Raw genomic sequence first — 20,748 nt, 5'->3', positions numbered from 1 at the left:
TGCATCTTGGCATATATATATATACACCGCACACGTCTCGTTGAACGATTGCACGTGGTGTTATAACGACAGGGTGCAGCGTCACTCGGGAGCGTGATAGTTGAACGGGACGCTGCAACGCAGTTACAAGGCGTACGCAGCCAGGAGGCAGGAGGCAGTCACACCGAAGCAACCACGCGCGCAACACATGTGCTTTTGGCATTTTTGGTATTTTTCGCCTTTTTATCGATGACGTGGCGCGACAAGCGTCGACATCCAGGCCGTGCCCGCTGCGTGCGCCGAGGCAGTAGAGAAGTACCAGTATGACTCTAGAAACGCAATCCGCGATGAGCAGCAAATACGTCGCGTCGACGCGCTGGCCACGGAGGAGATATCCACAGACCCAACTTGTCATTGAGACTCACGATCGCGATGGCAGTCGGAAATGAACCCAACGTACATCTACAATGTACTGACTCGCCACGCTGTCCAGAGGTGATAGATTCTGCAATTAAAGACGCTGGATGTCAACCACAGCTCCGACGGCAGTCGTTCTACCAGGCGGACAACCTCCGATCGACGAGGGCGTTGCTAGGATTAGGGTCTACTACCACGAGGACCACACCATAAAGAGGTCCCGCACTGCTGCTCGCGTCACCCCCGTCAATGTTGCTCGCCGGTTGCAGGTACTGCAACGTCCGGAAGGTCTCGGCAACACGCGAGCAGAAGCCTCACCTGCCTTCTCCATTTTCCAACGTGTCAGGCTGTCTTCTTAGCCCCACGACCAACCAAGGGGCCATTACAACACTCCATGGAACCTTCTGGCGCCCGTACTTCGCATCGTCTGTGGTATCTGCGCGCAATTCCGTCGGTGGTGGGCTCTGATATCCATCGCGACAACCGCTTCTTCTCCCTTCTTAACGTCGCAAGAAGACGTGGCTTGCGGAGAAGTCAGGACACGCGCGTTGTTTAGAGTGCCGAGAGGTCGTCCTTGGTCTTGCGCAAGAAGAAGAGGTCACTGGCGACCGGTCTCGGGTGCGACAGCGCAACCACGGTTCCCGCAACCGACTGGCCGACGCTTTGGACGTCATGGACCGCTTCGTGGTGGAAGACCTCCAGGTGCAGCTCGGCCGCGAGCTATTCCATGCATATGACGCCATGCAAACGGTCTTCGGATCGAACCTCGGTGAGGTACGCGGGCGCGTGTGCATATCGACCCGTGAAGCGCAGGACGTACGGCGCCGCCTCATCTTCCTCGAGCCGATCCAAGTTGATGCACAGGAGACCACCGACGCGGAGCAAGCGGAGCGCACGCTCGAGCACCTGTCGATAGTTGCAATGGCACCAAAAGTCCATGATGCTGCAAGGAATGTACCGGGCGGAGGTCGCCAAAGTACGGCGCGCTGTTCATGGCCAGCACGACATCAAAGGTCGCACTGGGCAGTGTCGCGGCGACCGTCAAGAGATCACCCACCTACCACCGATGTGCTGGTTTCTACATCCAAACCAATCTAAAAAATGTACTACCTGGAGGTCGTCGTAGAGGTGGCTGCGGCGCGCGAGCTCTACGGACGCGGCCGAGAGGTCGATGCCCATAATGTAGTTGGCAAGCGGCTGGAAGAGGCGGATCGCGACGCCGGCGCCCGTGCCAAAGTCGGCAATGTCCAGCCAGTGATCCCCCGGCGTCACGCCGAGCTTGGCCTGCAGCACCTCGGCGATCCGCGTCGGCACAGAGTCCACAAACAAGAGCCCATGGAGCTGGCGAAATGCAAGAAATGAGTCCAGCGCGTCGGACGCGAGGTGCATTGACCGATGCGCGTGCATATCGAACGTCGTCGAGATGTACTGCGTCGGCGCGCGGTGCGTCGGCGGGAAACCGTGGTCGTGGAACGCCGCCTTGACGTACCGATCTTCGGGGTACATGGATTGCATTACAAAGAGACGGCTGAGACCGTCGTTGCCTTTCTCAAAGTCGCCGCTCTCCTAGCATGCACCTTGGCTTTGTATCAATGTTTCAAGATGAGGCCATACGAAATAGGCGTAGGCGAGTTCGTGCAAGTAGAGCGACTTTTGACTCGATGGCGCTTTCGCCGCTGCCTTCTTGAGCGCCGAGACCGCCACGTCCATGCGCCCGAGAATGCTGGCGCAGTGCCCCATGCGGTAGTGTACCTAGGCACACACGCCTTGACCAAAGAAGGCAAAGAAGAAGGAACTACCTCGGCAATGAGAGCGTTGCCCGAGACAAGCGACGTCGCGGATGCATACGCACGCAGCGCTTGTTCGTAGTCGCCCATCCCGGTCGCCGCTTTAGCAAGCTTGATGTGGATCTCGCCGAGCTCGCTGGACTTGGCCTCTTTCGAGTCGCCAAGGATGAGGACGACGGTATCAAAGCTCTTGACGGCCAGCGCGTACTCGCCAATCTTTTGGTACAAATCGCCCATCGAGATGAGCGACGGCACCTTTCTTCGGTGCGTCTCTTCGAGGCGAATGCCGCTGAGGTAGTGGTCGAGTGCATCGTTCGTGCGACCGCATTTCGAGAGCGCGTCGGCGAGCTGGTTGTGGATGAAGGCGTTTTCTTGTACGACGAGTGCGCGCTCGTAGAGCATGATGGCGTCGTCGCAGGCGCCGACCTTGACCATTTCGGCGGCTTGGAAGAGGTACGTCTCGCGTGACTGGAGCAAATCTGCGTACGAGTCCAGTCCGTCGTGATGTGCAAGCGGTGTAATATGTGTACCTTTGGTGCTATGTAGGTTGAACGGCAGCGCGACAAGGACACCAACGAGCAGCAGCGACAGAAAGCACTCGCAGTTGAGCCATCCGATGGGCTCTTGGAGGTCGTATGCATCACCGGCCGCGGCGTCGTCGTAGCCGCCGTCCGTGGCGTAGTAGTCGAGGTCCGAGTGCAGCACGTCGCCGTGGCGCTTGGTGTGAATGATGTACGTGCCGTCGCCGGACTCGCGGAGGTCCTCCATGAGCCTACGCGTCTTGGCCGTCTTCTTGGTCGAGCTCTTGACGTGGCGTCGGAGCATCGTCGGCGCCCCTTCCGAGGAAACTTTTGCGTTGTGCGGAAGCTGGAACGAGCCAGAAGGCCATTGGCTGAAATCCACCACTATGCGCCAATCAGAATGCGGGACGTCGCTTACTGCTACAAGACGAGCCAATCCGAGTGGCCCCAACGACGCCTTCGATAGATACACCGTGAAACCACTCGCACCTTGTTCGTCCACATTGCAGTAGCGCCTTCCTTCCTAGCTACCATCCTTGGTGACCCTGTAGGATGAAGCGGCTGTAGAAGCGTACGATGTGGCCAAGGTACCACCATCACACCACGCAACACCCATGTAATGCTGCTGCATCAATCCATTCCCTCAAATCTTGGACGACGGCGGGGGACCAGTGCTGCGACAGTAGCTGGAGATGCCGGTACGCCGCCAGGTAGCACAGCCCGTGTCGTATACGGTCGGACGCGCGGTGCAGGGGGCCGTGGGAAGCTGCCACGGCACGGTGGCAATTCGCGAGATGCCATTGGCTAAAATGTAGCCAATGGCCTTTGCTATTACCTTTAAGCCAATCATCGCGTTGCATTTAAATTCTCTGCCAATCACAACTTCCGGTCGGTGCTTGGTGGCTACATTTGGGCCAGAACTCAATCATCCTCCATCATGGCCCAAGGCAGCACCGCTCTCAAGCACAAGAACGTTAAGAACCTCAAGGCCAAGCCGGCTAAGAAGAAGGTCGAGACGCGCCACAAGAAGACGGCGGCCAAGTTTACCAAGAAAGGCAGTATGTTCTTGGCTCGTCCGACGACATGTAGTAAGCTCAGGGCTTTGGCGTAGACCCGACGACCGAGGTGCGCCGTGGCTGCAACGGCTTCAAGCGCCGCGGTGACGAGTCCGTCACAGGCTTTATCAACAACAACATTGAGCAGATCATGGCCAGCCGCGTGCTCCAATCCGGCTCGTCCATCATGCTGGCCGACGTCAAGTCGGCTGGTAAGGAGCGCCTGAAGGAGATCAACCAGGCCGCGCGCACCAAGAAGAAGAGCCGCGTCGAGGAGAAGCTGGCGGCCGTCGAAAAGTCCATCAAGGAAGCCGAGATGGCGCCGTAATACTCATTATCTTCATCACTACTTCTGGCTTTTCCGCCTGCTGCATAAGGTCTTTCGACAAGCAAGCCAAGCGCTGCGACTAGGAATGAGTGCAATCAGTATCCTGCTACGCTAGCCCATGCCCGACCTTGTGGCGGAACAGTACCCATGCTTGTCTTTTTGAATGTTTTACACGCGGATCTTTCGACATGGTGGTTAAGTGCATCCATATTTAGAGAGGCTAGAGCGGTCGTGGTCGCTTGTCGACGGCCTGGGTAAGTGACCCTTTCCTCTTGATCGGCTGGCTCTGGCCCACCAAGACGCGGTACTTGGCGTACATGCCATTGCGCTTGAACTGCGGGACCATCTGCTCCTCGAGGTAGCTTCGCACTTGGGTCGCCGCCATATCAAACAGCGTCGGCCCCTTGTGCGTCTCGAGCTGCGCTGCGATCGCTGCGATCGTTGCAGGCAGGACGCAGCGCGCGGGCGCGATCGCATTGGGGCCCAAGTACCGCGCGAAGATTTCGTGCTTCATTTCCTCGGCTTCCTTTTCGTTCTGGACCATGCCATAGGTCGTGACGCGGTGCAGAAAGTCGACGCTGCCTTCGGGCTTGAGTGCCATAATGGCCACGTACAAGCCGAGGTACTCGCGGCCGAGCTCGTGGCTTAAAATCGCACTCAAGTCGTCGTCGCCAATGAAATCCAGGTAAATGTCATGACGCGCTTGGGCCGACGCGGTCCGTGCAGCAACCTCGTTGTAGTCGAGGTACGCGGCCCAGTTGGGTGTTTTTAAAAAGCGCGGCCACGAATCCCGCTGCACGAGGGCGACGATCTCGCTCTTGGCCGCGCGAAACAAATCCTTGGGCGCTTCCTTGTCCTTGATGACTTTGCGCTCCAAGCGGACTCGGATTTTGGACGGAATATTGATCTGCAGCGGCGCGTTCTCGTCCACGAAGAGCTTGAGGATGCGCGCCGCAGCCGCGACCTGCTCGTCCTCCGAGAACGTGTCGTAGTTGTCATCGAACGAGTTGACGGTATCGACAAACTCGAGGTTCTCGGACGAGTACTCCTGGACGAGGAATTGGTGGAAGAAGCACATGGCCATGTCGTCGCGGAGCATGAGCTCAAACTTGAGCATCTTGCCCATGAATTCGCGCCCAGCGCTTGAGCGCGGCCAGTGCTCGGCCTCGACGAGGCGCAGCGCCTTCATGCAATCGTCCATCATGTTAAGCAGATCATCTTCGTTGGAGAACGAGCCGTTGGCGTTGAGGCCGATGCGGAGCAGGCCGATCGTCGCGTTTGAGAGCCTCGTCGTGCTGGCGAGGCTGGCCACGGCCGCCTCGAGCCGCCCGAGGTCAAATCCGAGCTCGTCGCCGCTACTGTCGTGGCTACTATTGTTGTTGTTGTTGCTGCTGCTCGGCTGCTTGAGCGCTTGCCACTTGGCTTGCAGCGCAAAGTAGACGTGAACCACGTCCCGCTTTTTAATCTCGGCGCAGTGGGCCGCAAAGAGGCGGCGCCCGACGTCCAACTCGAGGACGCGGGGGAGCGGCATCGCCTTGAGGTAGTTGTAGCACACCGTGTTGGGCTCGGTCGCAAAGTACATCATGTCGTTCTTCTTCGCATTTGGCTTGGTCGTTGCCGCCTCGGCAGGGTTGACCTCGGGCTTGGCCGCTGCCGACGGAAACGACCCCATGGAGCGACGAGAGGTTGAGCGACAAGCGCGCTAGCAGTAGTAATTTTAGCCCGCGCGTTTTGTCGCAGCTAATCTTGGCGCCGGTTGGGAATCACGATACTCGATACACCAAGAGGACGACGAAGTCTTTCTATCTTTACATCGCTCACAATGACAATAGTGCTCCGTGCAGAGGCCGCTCGCCCTCGTCGACGTGAGCGCTATCGAACCGCTGCTAGTCGCATGCTACCAAGTGTGATTGGCCGTATGGTTTTCGAATACGCCCTCATGACCAACTTTAAGGCAGATAGCGCCATCACGTGGCGAGACGCTGTTTGATCCAGTGTATCAAATGCGACCTAGCTAGGAGACCGACGATCGACGTGATCGATGCAATCAAGTAGAAAATGGCCCTGGGCTCGCACAGCGCCCTGCAGTTGGTGCGATGTCAACTGAAGCGTTCAGTGCTGGGACGATAACTTTTTCCTGCGTCGCATCAACGAGATCTATCAATTTGATACATATTCATTCCACCGGCGGGGTGTGGCTCGTTTGCACGGCCAGCTTGTGGACTGTCTGCTTGACGTGCATCGTGAGCGTGTCGCCCGTCGTCGCTTTAACCGTTGTCAAGACCACGTTCAGGAGGTTGTCAAGGGGTAGGGTCGCCACGGGGTGGTACTTTTTCTCGTGTTCGATCGCCGCCGCCACGCGCCGGGCTTGGAGCTCGGTGAGCCGCAAAAAATCGTCCTGGATGATGCTCCGCGCCAGTTCGTACGACATGTTGGACGAGATCGCCGGCGAAATGGACGCAATTGTCCTACAGACAGTATTGACACTGTCGTCGGCGGATGCAATATGTACTGAAAGTCGTGGACCGCAAACGAGTAGAGCTCACACGACTTTGTGAGAACCGTCACCGAGCTCTCCATTCGATAGTGCTCGTCCGGATGGGCGAGCAGTGCGTACGCTTCGATGATCCCGCCCTCGCTACGCAAAATAGCCATCCCGTCATCATTTTAGGACACAAGTTGTGGTGTCGTACCCGACAACACGCGCGTTGCGGTTGTCCTTATCGAGTTGCTCGCACTCGCCGTCCGAAATGAAGAACATTTCGGTGCCCGGGCTGCCGCTGTGACAGACACGCTCGCTCCGCAACACGAGTTGCGGCTTGAGGAGAAACATCGCGTAGCTGACAAAGCCTGGTTCCTTTAGAAATACCACAGGATCTCGTTTGACATGTACATACCCTTGTAGCGTTTTTCCATGCCCGCAATGAGACTGATGGTGAGAAACGTGTTGGACGCGACAAGCCGCGCCAAGTCGAAGCGCAGGCTCGGACGCAGCTGGCTAAAGATCTAGAGTAACGATACAAATGAATAGCACTGGTGCGCGGAGGCCGACTTTTCTTCGGGCAAAAGACACATGGTCGAGAGGAGGTAGTCGTAGTGGTGGCGCACGTTGTGGCTCAATCGCGCCGAGAGCCCCGACTCGCGCACGTAATCCTACGTTGAGGTCGGTGTATTGATACATTGATACATACCGCGGTACCTTCATCGCGTTGTGCCGGCTGCTATATTCGCGCGCGCTCGGGTCGTAGTTGTAGATGACCTCGATGATGCCGCTCACGACGTAGGCGTAAATCGTCGAGTTGACCAAGAGACACACAATCGTAAACAGAATTTCGCTGACCGAGAACCGGTACGGGTGGATATCTCCGTAGCTACACGCACTGTCTGTCAACACGATTTCCAAACTATATTTCGACAAACCCGACAGTCGCCATGGTCGTAAAGGCCCAGTAAATCGACGCCAAGTACCGATCAGCAAGTGCGACGCGGTTCGAACACAGCCCCGGGTCTTCGTTTTTCGGGAAAAATATTCCGTGCACCACGTTCGCAACCTAAACAAGTAAAAGTTCATTTCTAGAGGGCGAGTGGCGCACCCGAGATCTTCCTCTTGGAGCATAATAAAGTGAAAAATGCATCCGTTCCAGTGCCCAAAGAGCACCATGATCATGACCAGCTTCAAGAGCCGTTCGCTCGACGGATTCAGCTACGTATACCCCTCACAGAAGGGGCGATGACCATTTCAGACGCGAACCTGGATCGCATCGCGCACGCGGCCAAACACTTTGCCAATTTTGAGGAGCCGAATGAGCTTGAAGATGCGCGCGATGCGGAAAATGCGCAGAATTTTCGTCGACGAGAGCACCTTGGCCGAACTGGCCGTGGACAAGAAGAGACTAGGTTGGTCCATGTTGGAACCACTGAAAAGAGTACACGTTGAGGACGCACCCGCCGATCGTGTCAATGGGCACGGTCGAGATGATGTCGATCAAGAACCAGCCGCGCAAGTAGCCAAACATGATGGTCCTTGCTTGGTACACGAGCTGGTGCTCGGCCGTGTAGAACGCGGTCCGAAACGAAATGAGAATATCGATGAAAAAAATGAAGTCCACAAGGAGGTCGACTGCGAGCCCTTGTCCGGACGGGTCCGAGTTGAAGCTACACAACGTATTCGTTCTAGATGGAGGACACGCGAGTGCAGTACCCAATGCGATATGGCACCATGATGGTCGAGTAAATGATACCCGTCGCGACCGTGAGCTGCCAGTTGATGAGGAATGTGTCGTGGGGGTGGACGACCCAGTTTTGATGCGCCAGCTACAACGCCTAGTCGCCAAGTGTATCACTTTGAACGACGACTCGTACCTTTTGCTCGTTGACCAGCGGACGAATCGCAGTTTGGATCCGGGCAATCTGCGTGTCGAGTTGGAACGAACTGCTGACGCGCCTGACGTCATCGGTGTCGTCGCCGCTGTCGTCCGACGACGCTGAACCGTAGTCCACGCCTTGCAGGCCGTCGATCGCCGGCAGGGCTGCGAACGCCGGTAGCGGCAGCGACATGCCGTCGCGTCGTGCCAGTGGCGAGGACCGCTATGCATACAGTGAATGGGCTAGCTAATACCGCATGGCAGGGTACGGCGGCGTTGACCATGCGTCGGTGCCGGAGACTCGACGCCGATGGTTTCTTGTCCAAGATCGTGTTAAACTCGTCGAGTTGCCCGCGCTTGGCCATGAAGCGGACCTTGCTGTTCGCGGTTTTCTCAAAGTGCGTCAGCACTTCAGGCCACGTTTCGCCTATGGAATAGTTGTCATTTTATGTGCATTTTTCGAGATATTCTATACCAATGGTGGCAATCACTTGACGCGACAGAAACGTGAGCTCGCAGTACGTCTTGGCCATGGCCGTGCAGAGGCGTACGCCGCGGCCAAAGCGCGGGTGGTAGAGTTCGACCTCGCCAAAGTGCACGCCGGGTGAGAGCTGCATGAGCTCGGTTTCGCCCATTTGATTCACGTACGACTTGATGAGCGTCGCCGACCCTAGTTTGATGCTAATCATGTGGACGCAAGGTACATGGTTCAATACCCTTCATGAGAAAGAAGACATGGGCTGCGATCTCGTGCTGGACGAAAATGCTCTCGTTCTTGACGACGAAGAACGGGTGCATCGCGACCGCCATGTCGCTAACGAGGCCTTCGTGGAACTCGGAGAGAAAGTCGATGCGCGCCACAAACTTGCGCAGAACATGGTGGACCTACATATAAAAATATTGGACGACAATTGTCCACTCTAAACAATACAAACCACTTCGTGCCGAATGATGCTTGGGATGTTTTTCAAAATGGCGTCTTCGTCAAAGACCGAGCGATACCGGTAGTAATACTCGTAGTGGTCCAAAAGACGCTTGGCTACAAAGTATGGGCTGCCGATAGAGCGTAGAGAAGTGGACAACCTGTCATCTTGGGCAGACTGCGCACGATAATGTACTCTTTCACCTGTGTGATGCGCTCGTGCTGCATGCGGCCGCTCGCGTTGAGGTTGTCGACAAGCGACGTGATGTTTCCAATCACGTAACCAAACATGACGACGCCGATGACCATGACGAACATCGCAATCGCCATCTCGAGCTTCGTCTGGGGCACGACGTCGCCGTAGCCGACCGACGCCTACACCTTACAATACTACCGAGCGACTCGATTCGGACCCGTACCATGGTCACGATGGCCCAGTAGAGCGACACGAGGTACTGCAGCGTCTGCTTGTGTCCGTGGTTTTCGTCCATGAGGCCGATCGTCGCGGCCCACGAATGGCTACGTCAGAGATCGCGATTACCGTCCATTTTCACGATGAACTAGCGCACGGGTTGGCCGTCGACGCGAAGAACCATACGCACGCGACAATGTGCGCCAAGAAAACACGAAAACAGAATCTTGAGCAGCGAGAGCAGACTTTCGTTCACAAACACCTAGCCCATTTTTTGTTACTTGTTTCCAACGACATCAAAAAGCAAAAAATCAAGCAAAACAAAAATACAACAAAAATCACACCCGACGCACCTCTTCCTCCCACTTGGCCAGCATGTGGGCAATGTTGCGGATCCGAGCGAGCTTGAGGAGCCGCGCGAGCTTGAGCGCGCGAAAGACGCGTGCGGAATTGAGCGCGTTCGAGTCCAGCGTCGGGTCGACGAGCGTCGCCACCGATGCAATCGGCACGGTGGACACAAAATCGATGAAGAACCAGCCTTTGAGGTACGCGACCGCAATGTGCTGCTTGTTGTAGTAGACGAGGCCGGTCACGGGCGACGTGATGCCCGTGCGGAACGAAAGGAGGATGTCGAGGAAGAAGACGACGTCCATGAGCGTCTCAAACACGTAAAAGAAGCCGCTCGCGTCAATCGAAAAGCTCACGCGGTACGGAACGACCGCCGTCGTATAGACGACGAGCACGCCGACGAGGAGGTCCCACTGCAATTTAAAGTCGCTGCTTGGATCAAACATGAGCGGCGGTCGCGCGACGCGCCGGTACCGCGTCGTTGGCTTTGGCGGCGCGAGCACCGGGAGGTTCTCGCGCACTTTGCCCCAGAGCTGCTTGCCGCGGTCGTTGGGGCGACGCAGAAGAAGGTTCGAGAGCGAGTTGCGCCGAGAAAGCGACATCGGCGGCTTGCTCGTGGGTCGGATGCTTCGATTTCTTTTACGACAAAGCTAAGTAACTGCTAAAAAGTGGCAAAGGTCGCGCCACCGATGCCCGCTGCACCCGCCGAGCGACTTCAATCTCTGCTCGTAGACGATGCTATAGTCTTTCACGACCCGTCGACGCGAGGTAGCGAGAACGCTGGAGCTTCGTATGCACTGCAATCGATCCAGTAAAAATGTCGATACATCCTAGAGGTTAGCTCTTCTTACGTCCTCGCCACCGCGCACCACCACGCATCGAGTGCCGTCTGCGTTGCCGAGAGATGTCCCCGCGCCGCCACACAAATCGATGCGGGTAGCGTCGCCTCGGCCGCCATGTACGAGAGCAGTAGCCGGAAGACGGCGTTCGACGCCGTGCGCGCAGCATCGACGAGGTCGACGAGGAACGTGAGATTGCTGAAAGGCTGCATGGGGTCCATGCACGCCGGCAAGAGGGTTGCGACTAGCTGCACATGGAGGGTTGGGTTCTGAACGACATCACGCACAAGTCGCTGGACCACGCTTGGGGGTTGCGACGGAAGGCAATACGCAACTTACTGGAGCAGCGCCACGTCATCGATCGCGAGCCGCACTGCGCGTGCCAGCACGTCGTCCGTGACGGGGCAAAAGTCGCAGAGGACGCGAAACAAGGCCCACGCATCGCATTCGAGCGTCCGGAGGAGCATCTCGGGTGGGCACGTGGCACTACGCTCGGCCAAGAGCTGAAGAACATCCGGATGGTTGCATCCAACCGCGACGTCGACCATGGAGGCCACCGTCGCCGTCGGAAATAGCGGAAGCAGGCGCATGACGACGTCGAGACGACCTTTGGCACACGCCGAATGCAGACATTGGGCTGCGATCGCAAGCTGGTGCTCGATCGAGAAGGCCAGTACCTCGTCCATCTTGGGCAGGTGAAAGCGGACGATCTCGGTGTCGGCGTCCAGTTCGAGTCCGTGGGCCAGTAGGACGTTGGCGACGTCGACATGGCCCGACGAGACGGCCGACATTAGCGCGCTTGGTGTCTGCGTGACGACGTCAGGGACCACCGTGCACAGCCAAGTAACGAGCTCGACGCTGCCGGACGAGGCGGCGGCGTCGACGATCGCACGCGTTGGCGTAAACGCGTTGCGCTCAAAGAGGATCTCGAGGATACTACGTCGCCCTTGCTTGGCTGCGGTCAAGAGACACATCAAGAAGACCGGGTTGGTGGAGGAAAACGCGACGTCGACCGTCGGATCCTGCGACAGCAAAAAGTCCAAGACGTCGGCACGGTGGGATGCCACGGCCGCTCGGGCGGCACCGCTTAGCGAGACGATTGTACGCGACGTGAGGAATCGAAGCACGTCGAGGTGGCCGTTTGCGGCGGCGGCTGCCACGACCTCCTTGTCCTCTGGCAGTGGCAATCGCTCCAGTATCGCGACAAGCCCTCGGGTTGCAGCCTTGGCCCACACGCCATTCGAGGCAACTTGACGACACTCGGAGCGCAAGTAATGCACTGCTTCAACGCGCCCGTACTGGATGGCGACGTCGATGGCCCTGGGCGTGAGAGCCCCACGCGTTGCGAGAAGCCGCAGCATGCCCGTGAGGCCATACTTGCTCGCCAGCGCACACACATCGAGCGTCGACAAGCTTGCTTCGTAGTGCTGGTACAAGTACTCGGCGACACGGGTGCGGCGATGCATGAGGACCAAAGCACAGCTGTCGCGCGTCCATGTCGGTGACGCGAACACTTCAAAGAGCTGGACGAGCTCCACGTCGTCGTAGGCGCAAAGTACCCTGCGCTGCACTCGTTCTAGTGTTACGGCTGGCGATGGCAGCGGCTTAAAGAGGGCGGGCGAGAGCGCGCGGGCGTCGAGAAGGTACTTGACAATCGCTGCACGGCCATGCAGAAAGGCGCAGTGGATCGCATCGACCGAGACGACGTGCGGGGCGCCGCGTACAAGGCGCTGCGTGGCCTCTATGTCGCCTCTAGAGATGGCCAAGTGCAGCGGAAAGCGGCTGTCGCGCTGCTCGAGCAAAGCCAGGTCGGCGGGCCGGAAGCGCTCGACCACGCCGTTCTCGTTGAGAAACATAAAGGTGGCTTCATGGTGGCCATGGGGCGTCGCGTAGAGCACGTGTTCGTGGAAGTGGTCAAAGTACGGCAAAGCGTCTTCGGTGATGCCCTCTTGGTAGCCAAAGATGCTGGCGGCCACATGCGGGCAGCCCAGCAGGATGTCGTGGAAGCTCGCCATTTGTGCAATACCTCTAGGATCGGATATTGCATTTAGTTGTAAACATGTAGTGTTGCAGGTCACAGGAAAATGAAGCACTGTAAAATAGACAGTGTATCAAAATCGTGTATAGCGTCTGCCCACAGACTGCCACGTGGATTCGGCAGATGCCGAATATAATCTATTGTTAGCCTGTCTACCGTCCCAATGCTGGTGATTTGAAAAATATCATCTCGTGTGGCATGACGTCGGTCGTTGACGCGTCCAAATCGCCCAGCGACTTGAGCGCCTACGAGCTCTTCTTGCTGCCGAACGCGCTGGAAGTGCTCTTGGTGCATGCTCCACCGACGCTATCGGCGCCACGAAGCGGCGAGGACGAGGTGAGCGAAATGGCGGCTGTCTGCCTCACCGTGGGCGTTGGTACATTTGCCGACCCGCCGCCGCTCTTGGGCTTGGCGCATTACTTGGAGCACATGCTCTTCTTGGGTAATACCATCTCTGTCTCGTGCGTGCAAAGCCAAACTTGGCGTAGGCAGCGCCAAGTACCCGCAAGAGAACGCGTTCGAGGCCTACCTCAGCCGCTACGGGGGCTACAGCAACGCAGCGACGGACTGCGAAATGACCAAGTTCTTCTTTGAAGTCGCACCACACGGCCTGCTGAAAGCGCTCGATATCTTTGCCAACTTTTTCATCGCGCCCCTTCTTCTCCTAGAGTCCATGGACCGCGAGTTGGTTGCAATCGACGATGAATTTCAATCGGCAAACCAGCACGATCGCGTGCGCTTGCAGGTATTGCTTCTCATTGCGTCGCTCCGTGCTTATCATCCCGGCTAGCAAGTGCTCTGTGACGCAGGACGACGCGATGGCTCGACGCACCCGTACCATCAATTTGGGTGGGGCAATTCCGCGAGTCTCAAGGACGCAAGCAACGAGCCGATCAACGTGCGAGTGGCACTTAACGATTTCTTCAAGCAGCACTACACGGCGGGGCGCATGAAGCTGGCCGTATGCAGCTCCTTGCCGTTGGCGACCATGGCGGAGTGCGTCCGGAATTCGTTCGGCGCCATTCCCAGCTCGACTGCGCCAGGCCTGTGGTATCCGCCGCTCCCGCGACTGGCGCCCCCTGGCCGACTGCTCACGTTCGAGTCCATCTCGGAGACGCATGCGTTGCACCTCTTCTTCGCGTTGCCGCCGACGACCAACGGCCGGGACCGCCAGTCGCAGCTCGCGGCGGCTGAATACCTTCGGTATGTGTTGCGGCACGAAGGCAGCAAGTCGCTTCTTCACTACGTAAGACGCTGACCATGTAGTTACGAGGGTTGGCAATAATGTTGCCATCTAGTTGCACCAAAAAGGGTGGGCGACGGCGATCGAAGCTGGTATCGCCGAGACACAAGGCTACGAGCACGGCTCGTATGGCTCCATCTTCGAGGTTCAGATCGACTTGAGCCTTCTCGGTGTTGCCCACTGGGACATCATTGTGACACACGTGTATTCCATTCTACACTACTGCCAGCACACGTCCAACTGCCCGAGCTGGATCCACGCAGAATTCCAAGCGACCGCCAAAGTCGCGTTCGCCTTTCCTGCGCCCGTCGACCCCATCAGTCGCGTCCAGGCTCTTGCCACGTACATGCTCGACCGCCTCGACGTCGACCGGAAGGAGCTGCTCGGCCTGCATCTGGGACCGTGTCTGTACCAGCCCTTCAACCCCGCAGCCATCGCAACGCTGCTCACATTCATGGTACCCACCAACATGCAGGTGGCGCTCGTCACAACCGTCCACTCGTCCGACATTCGACGGCTACACGACCGGTCGCCGTGCACGGTCCTCTTATTTTGTTAGAATCCAAGTGGCTCTAAACGTGCGTCACTGTAGGAACCCTGGGGACGTATTGCATACGAGACGGCTCGGATCCAGCCAAAGCTCCTTGCGCGATGGACAATGGCGACGCCGGCGCCCTACCGGCTGCCGAGAGCCAATCCTTTTATGCCCACAGACTTTACGATCGAAGCCGAGACGTCGGATGCCACGCCGCTGCGACTGGACGTCCCTGGACGCCATTGGCTCCAACGCAGTACCTTGTCGCCGCGCGTCACCGCCTTTTTCCAGCTCGTGATGCCGTTCGGCCAAGCCTCTGTGGACACCCACGCACGTCTTCTGGTCTACGTCCGACTTGCCGAGCTTCGACTGCGAGAAACAAAGTACTTCGCGCAATGCGCCGAGATGGACGTCAACATACGCGTGCAAGACGGCAGCATTCACGTGAGCGTTGCTGGCTACCGCCACCACCTGCCATACCTCGTGACGACCCTCTTTGACGCTCTCACACGGCCGGAGGTCCCTCGCACCGTCGAACTCGATCCCGTCGTCGAGTTGCTCTGCGCCGAGCTCGCTAGCGACGTGGCCGACGTCGGGGCCATGGCCACCTACATCCGCCTCCAGCTACTCGATGCGAGCCCTGTGCAGCACGCGCTCGACGATGTTCTACGCGCCCTACGATCCTTGACGATAACGGATGTATCTGCCTTCATCTCGTCACCACAGCTCTTTGCCCGAGCGCACTTGACCAGCTTTGTCGCTGGCAACGCCTCCAAAAGCACGGTCGTGACGCTCGCGCACCAACTTGTCGGCATGCTGTCGATGCCAGAGACGCTGTCGCCGAGGTCCCATGCGCTGTACAGCCCCAAGCGCCTCCAGACGTCGACGCTGCCCGTCCATGACGGCCGCGGGCTCCTCGTTCGCGTCCTCAGCGCTCGCACGGACGACGTCAACAGTTGCGTCGAGATGTACTTTCAGTGCGGTGCGCTCCATCCCAAAGAGTTAGCCATTCTCAACGTTCTTCGGCAGCTCATGAAGGAGCCGCTGTTCCACCACCTGCGCACGCTCGAATCCATCGGCTACCACGTTGCTTGCTACGTCAAGGTGACGCACAATGTGCTCGGCTATGCCATTGTCGTCGAGTCGGCGACGTCGAATGCAAGTGCGATCGCCCGCCGCTTGGATGCCTTTCTGCAGACGACGTTTCCAACTATCTTGCGCGCCCTCTCGCCCGACGCGCTAGCGCTTCGACTCGACGCCATTCGCGCCATCTGGCAGCGTCCGTCGGTGCCGCACGAGGTGTGGGCGGCGCTCCTCACTGGCCAAAACGGCATCGATGACGCGGCAATGCAAGCGGCTGTGCGTGCGGTGACGCACCAGGACTTGCTTGCAAAGTACGACGATTGGTTCTTGACATCGGCTCGGAAGCTGCGGGTGCATGTCGTGGGCCAAGACCACGCAGTGCCAAATGTCCCGCTCGAGACGCTCGTCGACGCCTCGGCCGCACCGATCCTGATTCAAGATATTTCTCGGTTCAAGCAGCGGCAGCCGGCTACGCCCTAGTTCCTGTTGTATAGTGGACATGCCAACGCTAGCAACCAAGAAAGAATACATCGAATGAAAGAGTACAATATTGTCCATGGCGAAAACGACCTCAATCATCGTTTGAACCCAAAAGATTGCCAACTTGTTAGGCCAGGCGCTCGGGGGATCCCGGGGGATCGATGCGTTTGATCGCGTCGAGGCTGCCGAGCGATGCAGAGAACCCGTTGGCTTGGCTCTGCAAGATCGTCTTGTACGCCTTGATGGCGGCCTTGCCGCCGTTGAGGACAATGTCTTTGGTCTACGCCGCATAGTTCAATCGACCCACGAGGATGAGGACACACCTCGTTGATGAGCTTGAGAGCATGGCGCGCGTCGCGCTGATAGTGCAGCACGTCGGCGCGGTATTCGCTGTAGCGCGCGGCCGACTCGTGTGCGTACTCGGGGGGCACCATTTTGCGGTTGTACCTACACGCCCATCGTTCGTTCTTGGACTCAAAAATACGACAGGTTGGTATACACGCGCTTGAACGTGTCTTCGCCGCCGACGATGCACTTGGGCACGGGCGTCGTGCGGCGAAGGAGGCACGGCATCTTGACGCCGTCCTTGTCGTTCGCAAGGTACTCTTTCATGAGCGGGCTCACTTGCGACGCGTCAAAGTGACTGCGCAGCTGGTGGAGACGCGGGCCGGACGACGGAGGCGGGATCTTCTCGAGAAGCTAGACCACAACATGTCTATATATGCCTTCAATCTAGAATGGACAAGATGATTGTCTACAAGGGTAAACTCGCTCTTGGAGCGGGGAAATGGCGCCGGCTCGCCCGTCTCGCGTGTCGGCGCACTCGAGAGTCCAAAGGCCGAGAGCAGATCCGGCTGGCTACCGGTCGCATTTGGCGCGTGCGTCGCTACCACGGGCGCGTGCAAGTCGTCGAGGACGTCCTCGGGAAAGTACTGCTTGCGCATCGTATGCACCGAGATCGGGCACAATTTGAGGCCCAATAAGAGTTCGCAAATGAGCACAAAAACCTACGTATGGTTGCACCGTCGCCCTTGATAGATTGATACCTACTTGACTTTTGAAGTCGTTGGTGTATAAATGCCGCGAGCCAGGAAACAGGTAGTGGAACCCGCTGCAGACGGCACTTGCAATCGCGTACGGGTAGATCCGGAAGATGAGGTCCTTGTTCGACCGAAGGAAGGAGAGCGTCTTGACGTACTGGCCGCAAATGGCCGCCATGATGTCCTCGTCGTACGACGCATCCGTCGGCGTTGGTTTCTAATACATCGAGGGATTTTGCGACATGTGGTACTATAGACAAGATGGACTGTACCTTGCGAAAAATCGTGTAAAAGACGTGCCAAAAGAGGTGCTCGAACTGCTTGCACGAGAGGTCCGAGAGCGCAAACTTCTTGAACGTCTTCTTGCCCTGCACGATGCGCATGCGTTCGATCGTGTGCGAAATTAGCAGCCGCGCGTTGAGCTCGATCGAGTCTTGGCCGCGCGCGTCCGAGGACAAGACGCTGTCAACGGTGCGTGTCACGTGGCGCTCAATGTTGGTCTGCAGCTGCTTCTCCAAGTTCGCGCGCTTGTTGCGCCGCGTCTCGGTCTTGAGGAGCTCGGCTTTGGATTTCTTGATTGTCTTCTAAAATATCGACAATCATAAGTAGCAGATGTCATCCCATGCGAAGAGGGTACGTTGCGGGCACGGGACTTGTCGTCCGGACCGAAGAGCCGCTCCATGAGCATCTGCGTGCGCACATTCATGGCCGTGGTGGGAGTCTTGGAGCGAGACGTGGCCGCATTCCGGATCGTATATGGATCGGGGAGCTGTGCGACCTGCCACATCAATCATCAAGCGATGAGGATCTACTAAGATTCAAAGGGTGTACGAGCCGCGACGAGTGGTCAATGTTGGCCTTCAAGTCGCACTCGAGGCCGTACGCGCGGTCGTCGGCTATCCAAGAGGACAGTGAGTGTTGAGTCGGATGCATGTCGTCGCACCGACAGTGCGCAGCGAGTCGAGGCGCGTCTGAATGACGCCAATCATCTGCGCGGAAATGATCTCCTTCTGTGCCAATGTCTTTTGCGGCTCGTTCTCTTCGTCTTCGGTGAAGCTGCCGCGCCGCCGCAGCGTCCGCGACGACGACATGATGTGTCTTTAAATAGCCGAGGTGCAATCAGATCTGGTTGCTAAAACAATAGTACTACGCTCAAGTCGTCGAGTCGCTCGCAACTGGGAAAGACGTATGGACCCAAACACAAGAAAAGGCTGTTCTTCGCACTATGACCAAAGGAGTCGGCGTCGGCAGGACTAGTACGATTCTGGTAGAGCTCGCAAATTTAATACGATCGAAAAGGCCCTTGCCGCCATGCCCTTGCCTTGCCCGTGCCTGGTCGATGGCGTCAGATTTGTAAATGCGCGGGAACTCGTCTGGTTGCGACGAGCCGCGCCACTTTGCACTGACCATCTTGGATCGCATGCTTTCAAGCCACAAGGTACGGCGCCACATCCAAGGTTTGTTCGATTTACAAGGGTTTGGTATGTGCGAGGCTTTTCTCTCTTCGATTCTATGGGGCAACGCAACATCGGTGGCGGCGTATTGCATCAAGCGATATGCTTTAGAGGACACGACAACCAATTAATGTCGTTCAAGATAGAGTATTGATCTCTCCCTTCTACACTAAAGAGCTTGCCTCTTTACGGGATCGAAGCACGTACATATATCCCTTACACGACGGCTTGAGAGTCGGAAGCCGAGGATGGCAGAGGCGCCTATGGCGTTGATGCTCGCATCCCCGCGCGATTGGTCAAAAAGATCCTCAAGTGGCACAAAATGTGTCATTGGCCGCTTTTCATCCAATGGCATTGCGTCGTAATATAATATGCGCTTCGAAATTATGGTCCGCATTATAATGCAATGCAATACCAATGCGTAGGGGACTTTAAATATTGGAAAAAGAATTTGAGCGTGCTAAAAAAAATGTATCCGGCCAAACGAATGAGCTTGACGTGAAATTGAGGGTGGCCGCGCCGACGCTCCGATATTGCCGCCATGGACACGCCACCTCCTCCGTCCAAGCGGGCGCGTGGAGCGTCGCATGGAACTGCTTCCGCATCAGCCGCTGGCAAGGCCAAGGCTGCATCGGCGCTGAGCACACCCGCGGCGACGCCCAAGACCGAGGCGAGAACGCCAAAGCATAGCACGCAGGCCAACACGACGTTGAATACGAGCAGCGCGCCCATGTACATGGGCCTCCCGATGGGCATGTCGTACATGCCGCTCAACCCGATGAACTCGTACTTGAAGCGCAACATGCCACAACCGCTCTCGATGGACCCGGCGCTGCTGCCCAAGACCAAGTCAGAGCCAGGAAGCGCGTCGAGCAGCAGCAGAAACCTGAGCTCGCCTGGCACGCGCTACGACAGCTCGCTCGGCCTGCTCACCAAGAAGTTCGTGTCTCTCATCCAGTCGGCGACCGACGGCAACCTCGACTTGAACCAGGCCGCGCTGTCGCTGGGCGTGCAAAAGCGGCGAATCTACGACATTACAAATGTGCTAGAAGGCATCGGGCTTATCGAGAAGACGAGCAAAAACAACATTCACTGGAAAGGCGGAGCGGGCGTGCGCCAGGCGCGGGCGTCGGTGCAGGGCGCCGGCTTCACCGACGGCGACGACGACGACGACAGCAACAGCAGCAGTACGGCGATCTTTGCGTCCTCGGCCACGCTGACGAGCGACGTTGAAAAGATGAAGGACGACGTGTCCAAGCTTGTTGAAGAAGAGAAGCTCATTGAGCATTTCATTCGGCACATGACGCTGAGCGTCAAGCAGCTCCATGACGAGCAGCAGTGCGACGGCAGTCGGTCGCCGTCCGCCTCGTCGTTGTCCGACGCAGCGCGCTGCTTCATTTCGCATCAGGACATTCGATCGCTCGAGTCGCTCGCGGACCAGAGCATCATGGCCATCAAAGCGCCGCCAGGCACAACGCTCGAGGTGCCGGACCCGGACGAGGGCATGCCGCCGGGCACGCGGAGGTTTCAGATCTTCCTCAAGGCCAACGAAGGGCCCGTCGACGTCTATTTAGTAAGCCAGGCCCAGTCCGAGACGATCGTCAAGGAGGAGCCGCCGCTCGACGCGCACGAAGACGCTGGGCTCTTCAAGCTCGCGCCGCTCAAGGCCGACCCCGACTTTTGCTTCAACCTCGACGAGACTGAAGGGATCTCGGACTTTTTCGGTGCCTACCACGAATCGAGTCACATTGGCATGCTGGACGACGACGACGTCGGCCACGTGGACGACGACGACACACATTAATAATTATGCACACGAGGCTGCCACGTCATGCTCTATTTTCGGCACATACGCTTAAACGTGGCATATGCCACCACGACCTGCTCGTGTACATCTCAGGAC

At 57.6% G+C, this 20,748-nt stretch overlaps 8 protein-coding genes across 8 annotated transcripts; 3 read left to right on the top strand and 5 right to left on the bottom strand.

Moving 5' to 3' along the window:
- Positions 1-916: 916 nt before the first annotated feature.
- Positions 917-3,032, bottom strand: SPRG_02721 (hypothetical protein). Its single transcript, XM_012341311.1, has 7 exons — positions 2,714-3,032; positions 2,196-2,662; positions 2,011-2,148; positions 1,507-1,962; positions 1,355-1,453; positions 1,162-1,302; positions 917-1,116 (listed from the first exon to the last, which is right to left on the bottom strand). Exons 1-7 carry the CDS (start codon positions 3,006-3,008, stop codon positions 949-951), a joined length of 1,764 nt encoding a protein of 587 aa, XP_012196701.1. The 5' UTR covers positions 3,009-3,032; the 3' UTR covers positions 917-948.
- A 581-nt stretch (positions 3,033-3,613) lies between these two features.
- On the top strand, positions 3,614-4,116 carry SPRG_02720 (hypothetical protein). The gene is made up of 2 exons (XM_012341310.1): positions 3,614-3,762; positions 3,816-4,116. Exons 1-2 carry the CDS (start codon positions 3,642-3,644, stop codon positions 4,085-4,087), a joined length of 393 nt encoding a protein of 130 aa, XP_012196700.1. The 5' UTR covers positions 3,614-3,641; the 3' UTR covers positions 4,088-4,116.
- Positions 4,117-4,219: 103 nt separating this feature from the next.
- SPRG_02719 (hypothetical protein) lies at positions 4,220-5,809 on the bottom strand. The gene has a single exon (XM_012341309.1). It carries the CDS (start codon positions 5,757-5,759, stop codon positions 4,308-4,310), a length of 1,452 nt encoding a protein of 483 aa, XP_012196699.1. The 5' UTR covers positions 5,760-5,809; the 3' UTR covers positions 4,220-4,307.
- Positions 5,810-6,263: 454 nt separating this feature from the next.
- SPRG_02718 (hypothetical protein) lies at positions 6,264-10,784 on the bottom strand (the record flags this gene model as incomplete). The annotated part of the gene is made up of 19 exons (XM_012341308.1): positions 10,139-10,784; positions 9,943-10,047; positions 9,793-9,892; positions 9,535-9,748; positions 9,387-9,490; positions 9,168-9,336; positions 8,927-9,121; positions 8,721-8,878; positions 8,450-8,674; positions 8,289-8,401; positions 8,033-8,242; positions 7,839-7,980; positions 7,681-7,790; positions 7,287-7,458; positions 7,122-7,240; positions 6,985-7,085; positions 6,781-6,937; positions 6,600-6,725; positions 6,264-6,555 (listed from the first exon to the last, which is right to left on the bottom strand). Exons 3-19 carry the CDS (start codon positions 9,862-9,864, stop codon positions 6,264-6,266), a joined length of 2,679 nt encoding a protein of 892 aa, XP_012196698.1. The 5' UTR covers positions 9,865-9,892; positions 9,943-10,047; positions 10,139-10,784.
- A 523-nt stretch (positions 10,785-11,307) lies between these two features.
- On the bottom strand, positions 11,308-12,987 carry SPRG_02717 (hypothetical protein; the record flags this gene model as incomplete). Its single annotated transcript, XM_012341307.1, has 1 exon — positions 11,308-12,987. One exon carries the CDS (start codon positions 12,985-12,987, stop codon positions 11,308-11,310), a length of 1,680 nt encoding a protein of 559 aa, XP_012196697.1.
- Positions 12,988-13,198: 211 nt separating this feature from the next.
- On the top strand, positions 13,199-16,355 carry SPRG_02716 (hypothetical protein). Its single transcript, XM_012341306.1, has 5 exons — positions 13,199-13,452; positions 13,499-13,755; positions 13,801-14,256; positions 14,309-14,794; positions 14,846-16,355. The coding sequence occupies exons 1-5, from the start codon at positions 13,209-13,211 to the stop codon at positions 16,349-16,351; spliced, it is 2,949 nt and encodes a 982-aa protein (XP_012196696.1). The 5' UTR covers positions 13,199-13,208; the 3' UTR covers positions 16,352-16,355.
- Positions 16,356-16,399: 44 nt separating this feature from the next.
- On the bottom strand, positions 16,400-18,505 carry SPRG_02715 (hypothetical protein). The gene is made up of 9 exons (XM_012341305.1): positions 18,335-18,505; positions 18,223-18,287; positions 18,029-18,169; positions 17,664-17,975; positions 17,402-17,608; positions 17,110-17,358; positions 16,851-17,050; positions 16,675-16,798; positions 16,400-16,631 (listed from the first exon to the last, which is right to left on the bottom strand). Exons 1-9 carry the CDS (start codon positions 18,480-18,482, stop codon positions 16,479-16,481), a joined length of 1,599 nt encoding a protein of 532 aa, XP_012196695.1. The 5' UTR covers positions 18,483-18,505; the 3' UTR covers positions 16,400-16,478.
- Positions 18,506-19,339: 834 nt separating this feature from the next.
- SPRG_02714 (hypothetical protein) lies at positions 19,340-20,682 on the top strand. The gene has a single exon (XM_012341304.1). It carries the CDS (start codon positions 19,387-19,389, stop codon positions 20,647-20,649), a length of 1,263 nt encoding a protein of 420 aa, XP_012196694.1. The 5' UTR covers positions 19,340-19,386; the 3' UTR covers positions 20,650-20,682.
- The last annotated feature ends 66 nt before the right edge of the window (positions 20,683-20,748 follow it).

Source organism: Saprolegnia parasitica (genome assembly GCF_000151545.1).
Source record: "Saprolegnia parasitica CBS 223.65 unplaced genomic scaffold supercont2.7, whole genome shotgun sequence".
In the NCBI taxonomy this organism is placed as follows: Eukaryota; Oomycota; class Saprolegniomycetes; order Saprolegniales; family Saprolegniaceae; genus Saprolegnia; species Saprolegnia parasitica.
This window is presented reverse-complemented; position numbering and strand designations above follow the sequence as displayed.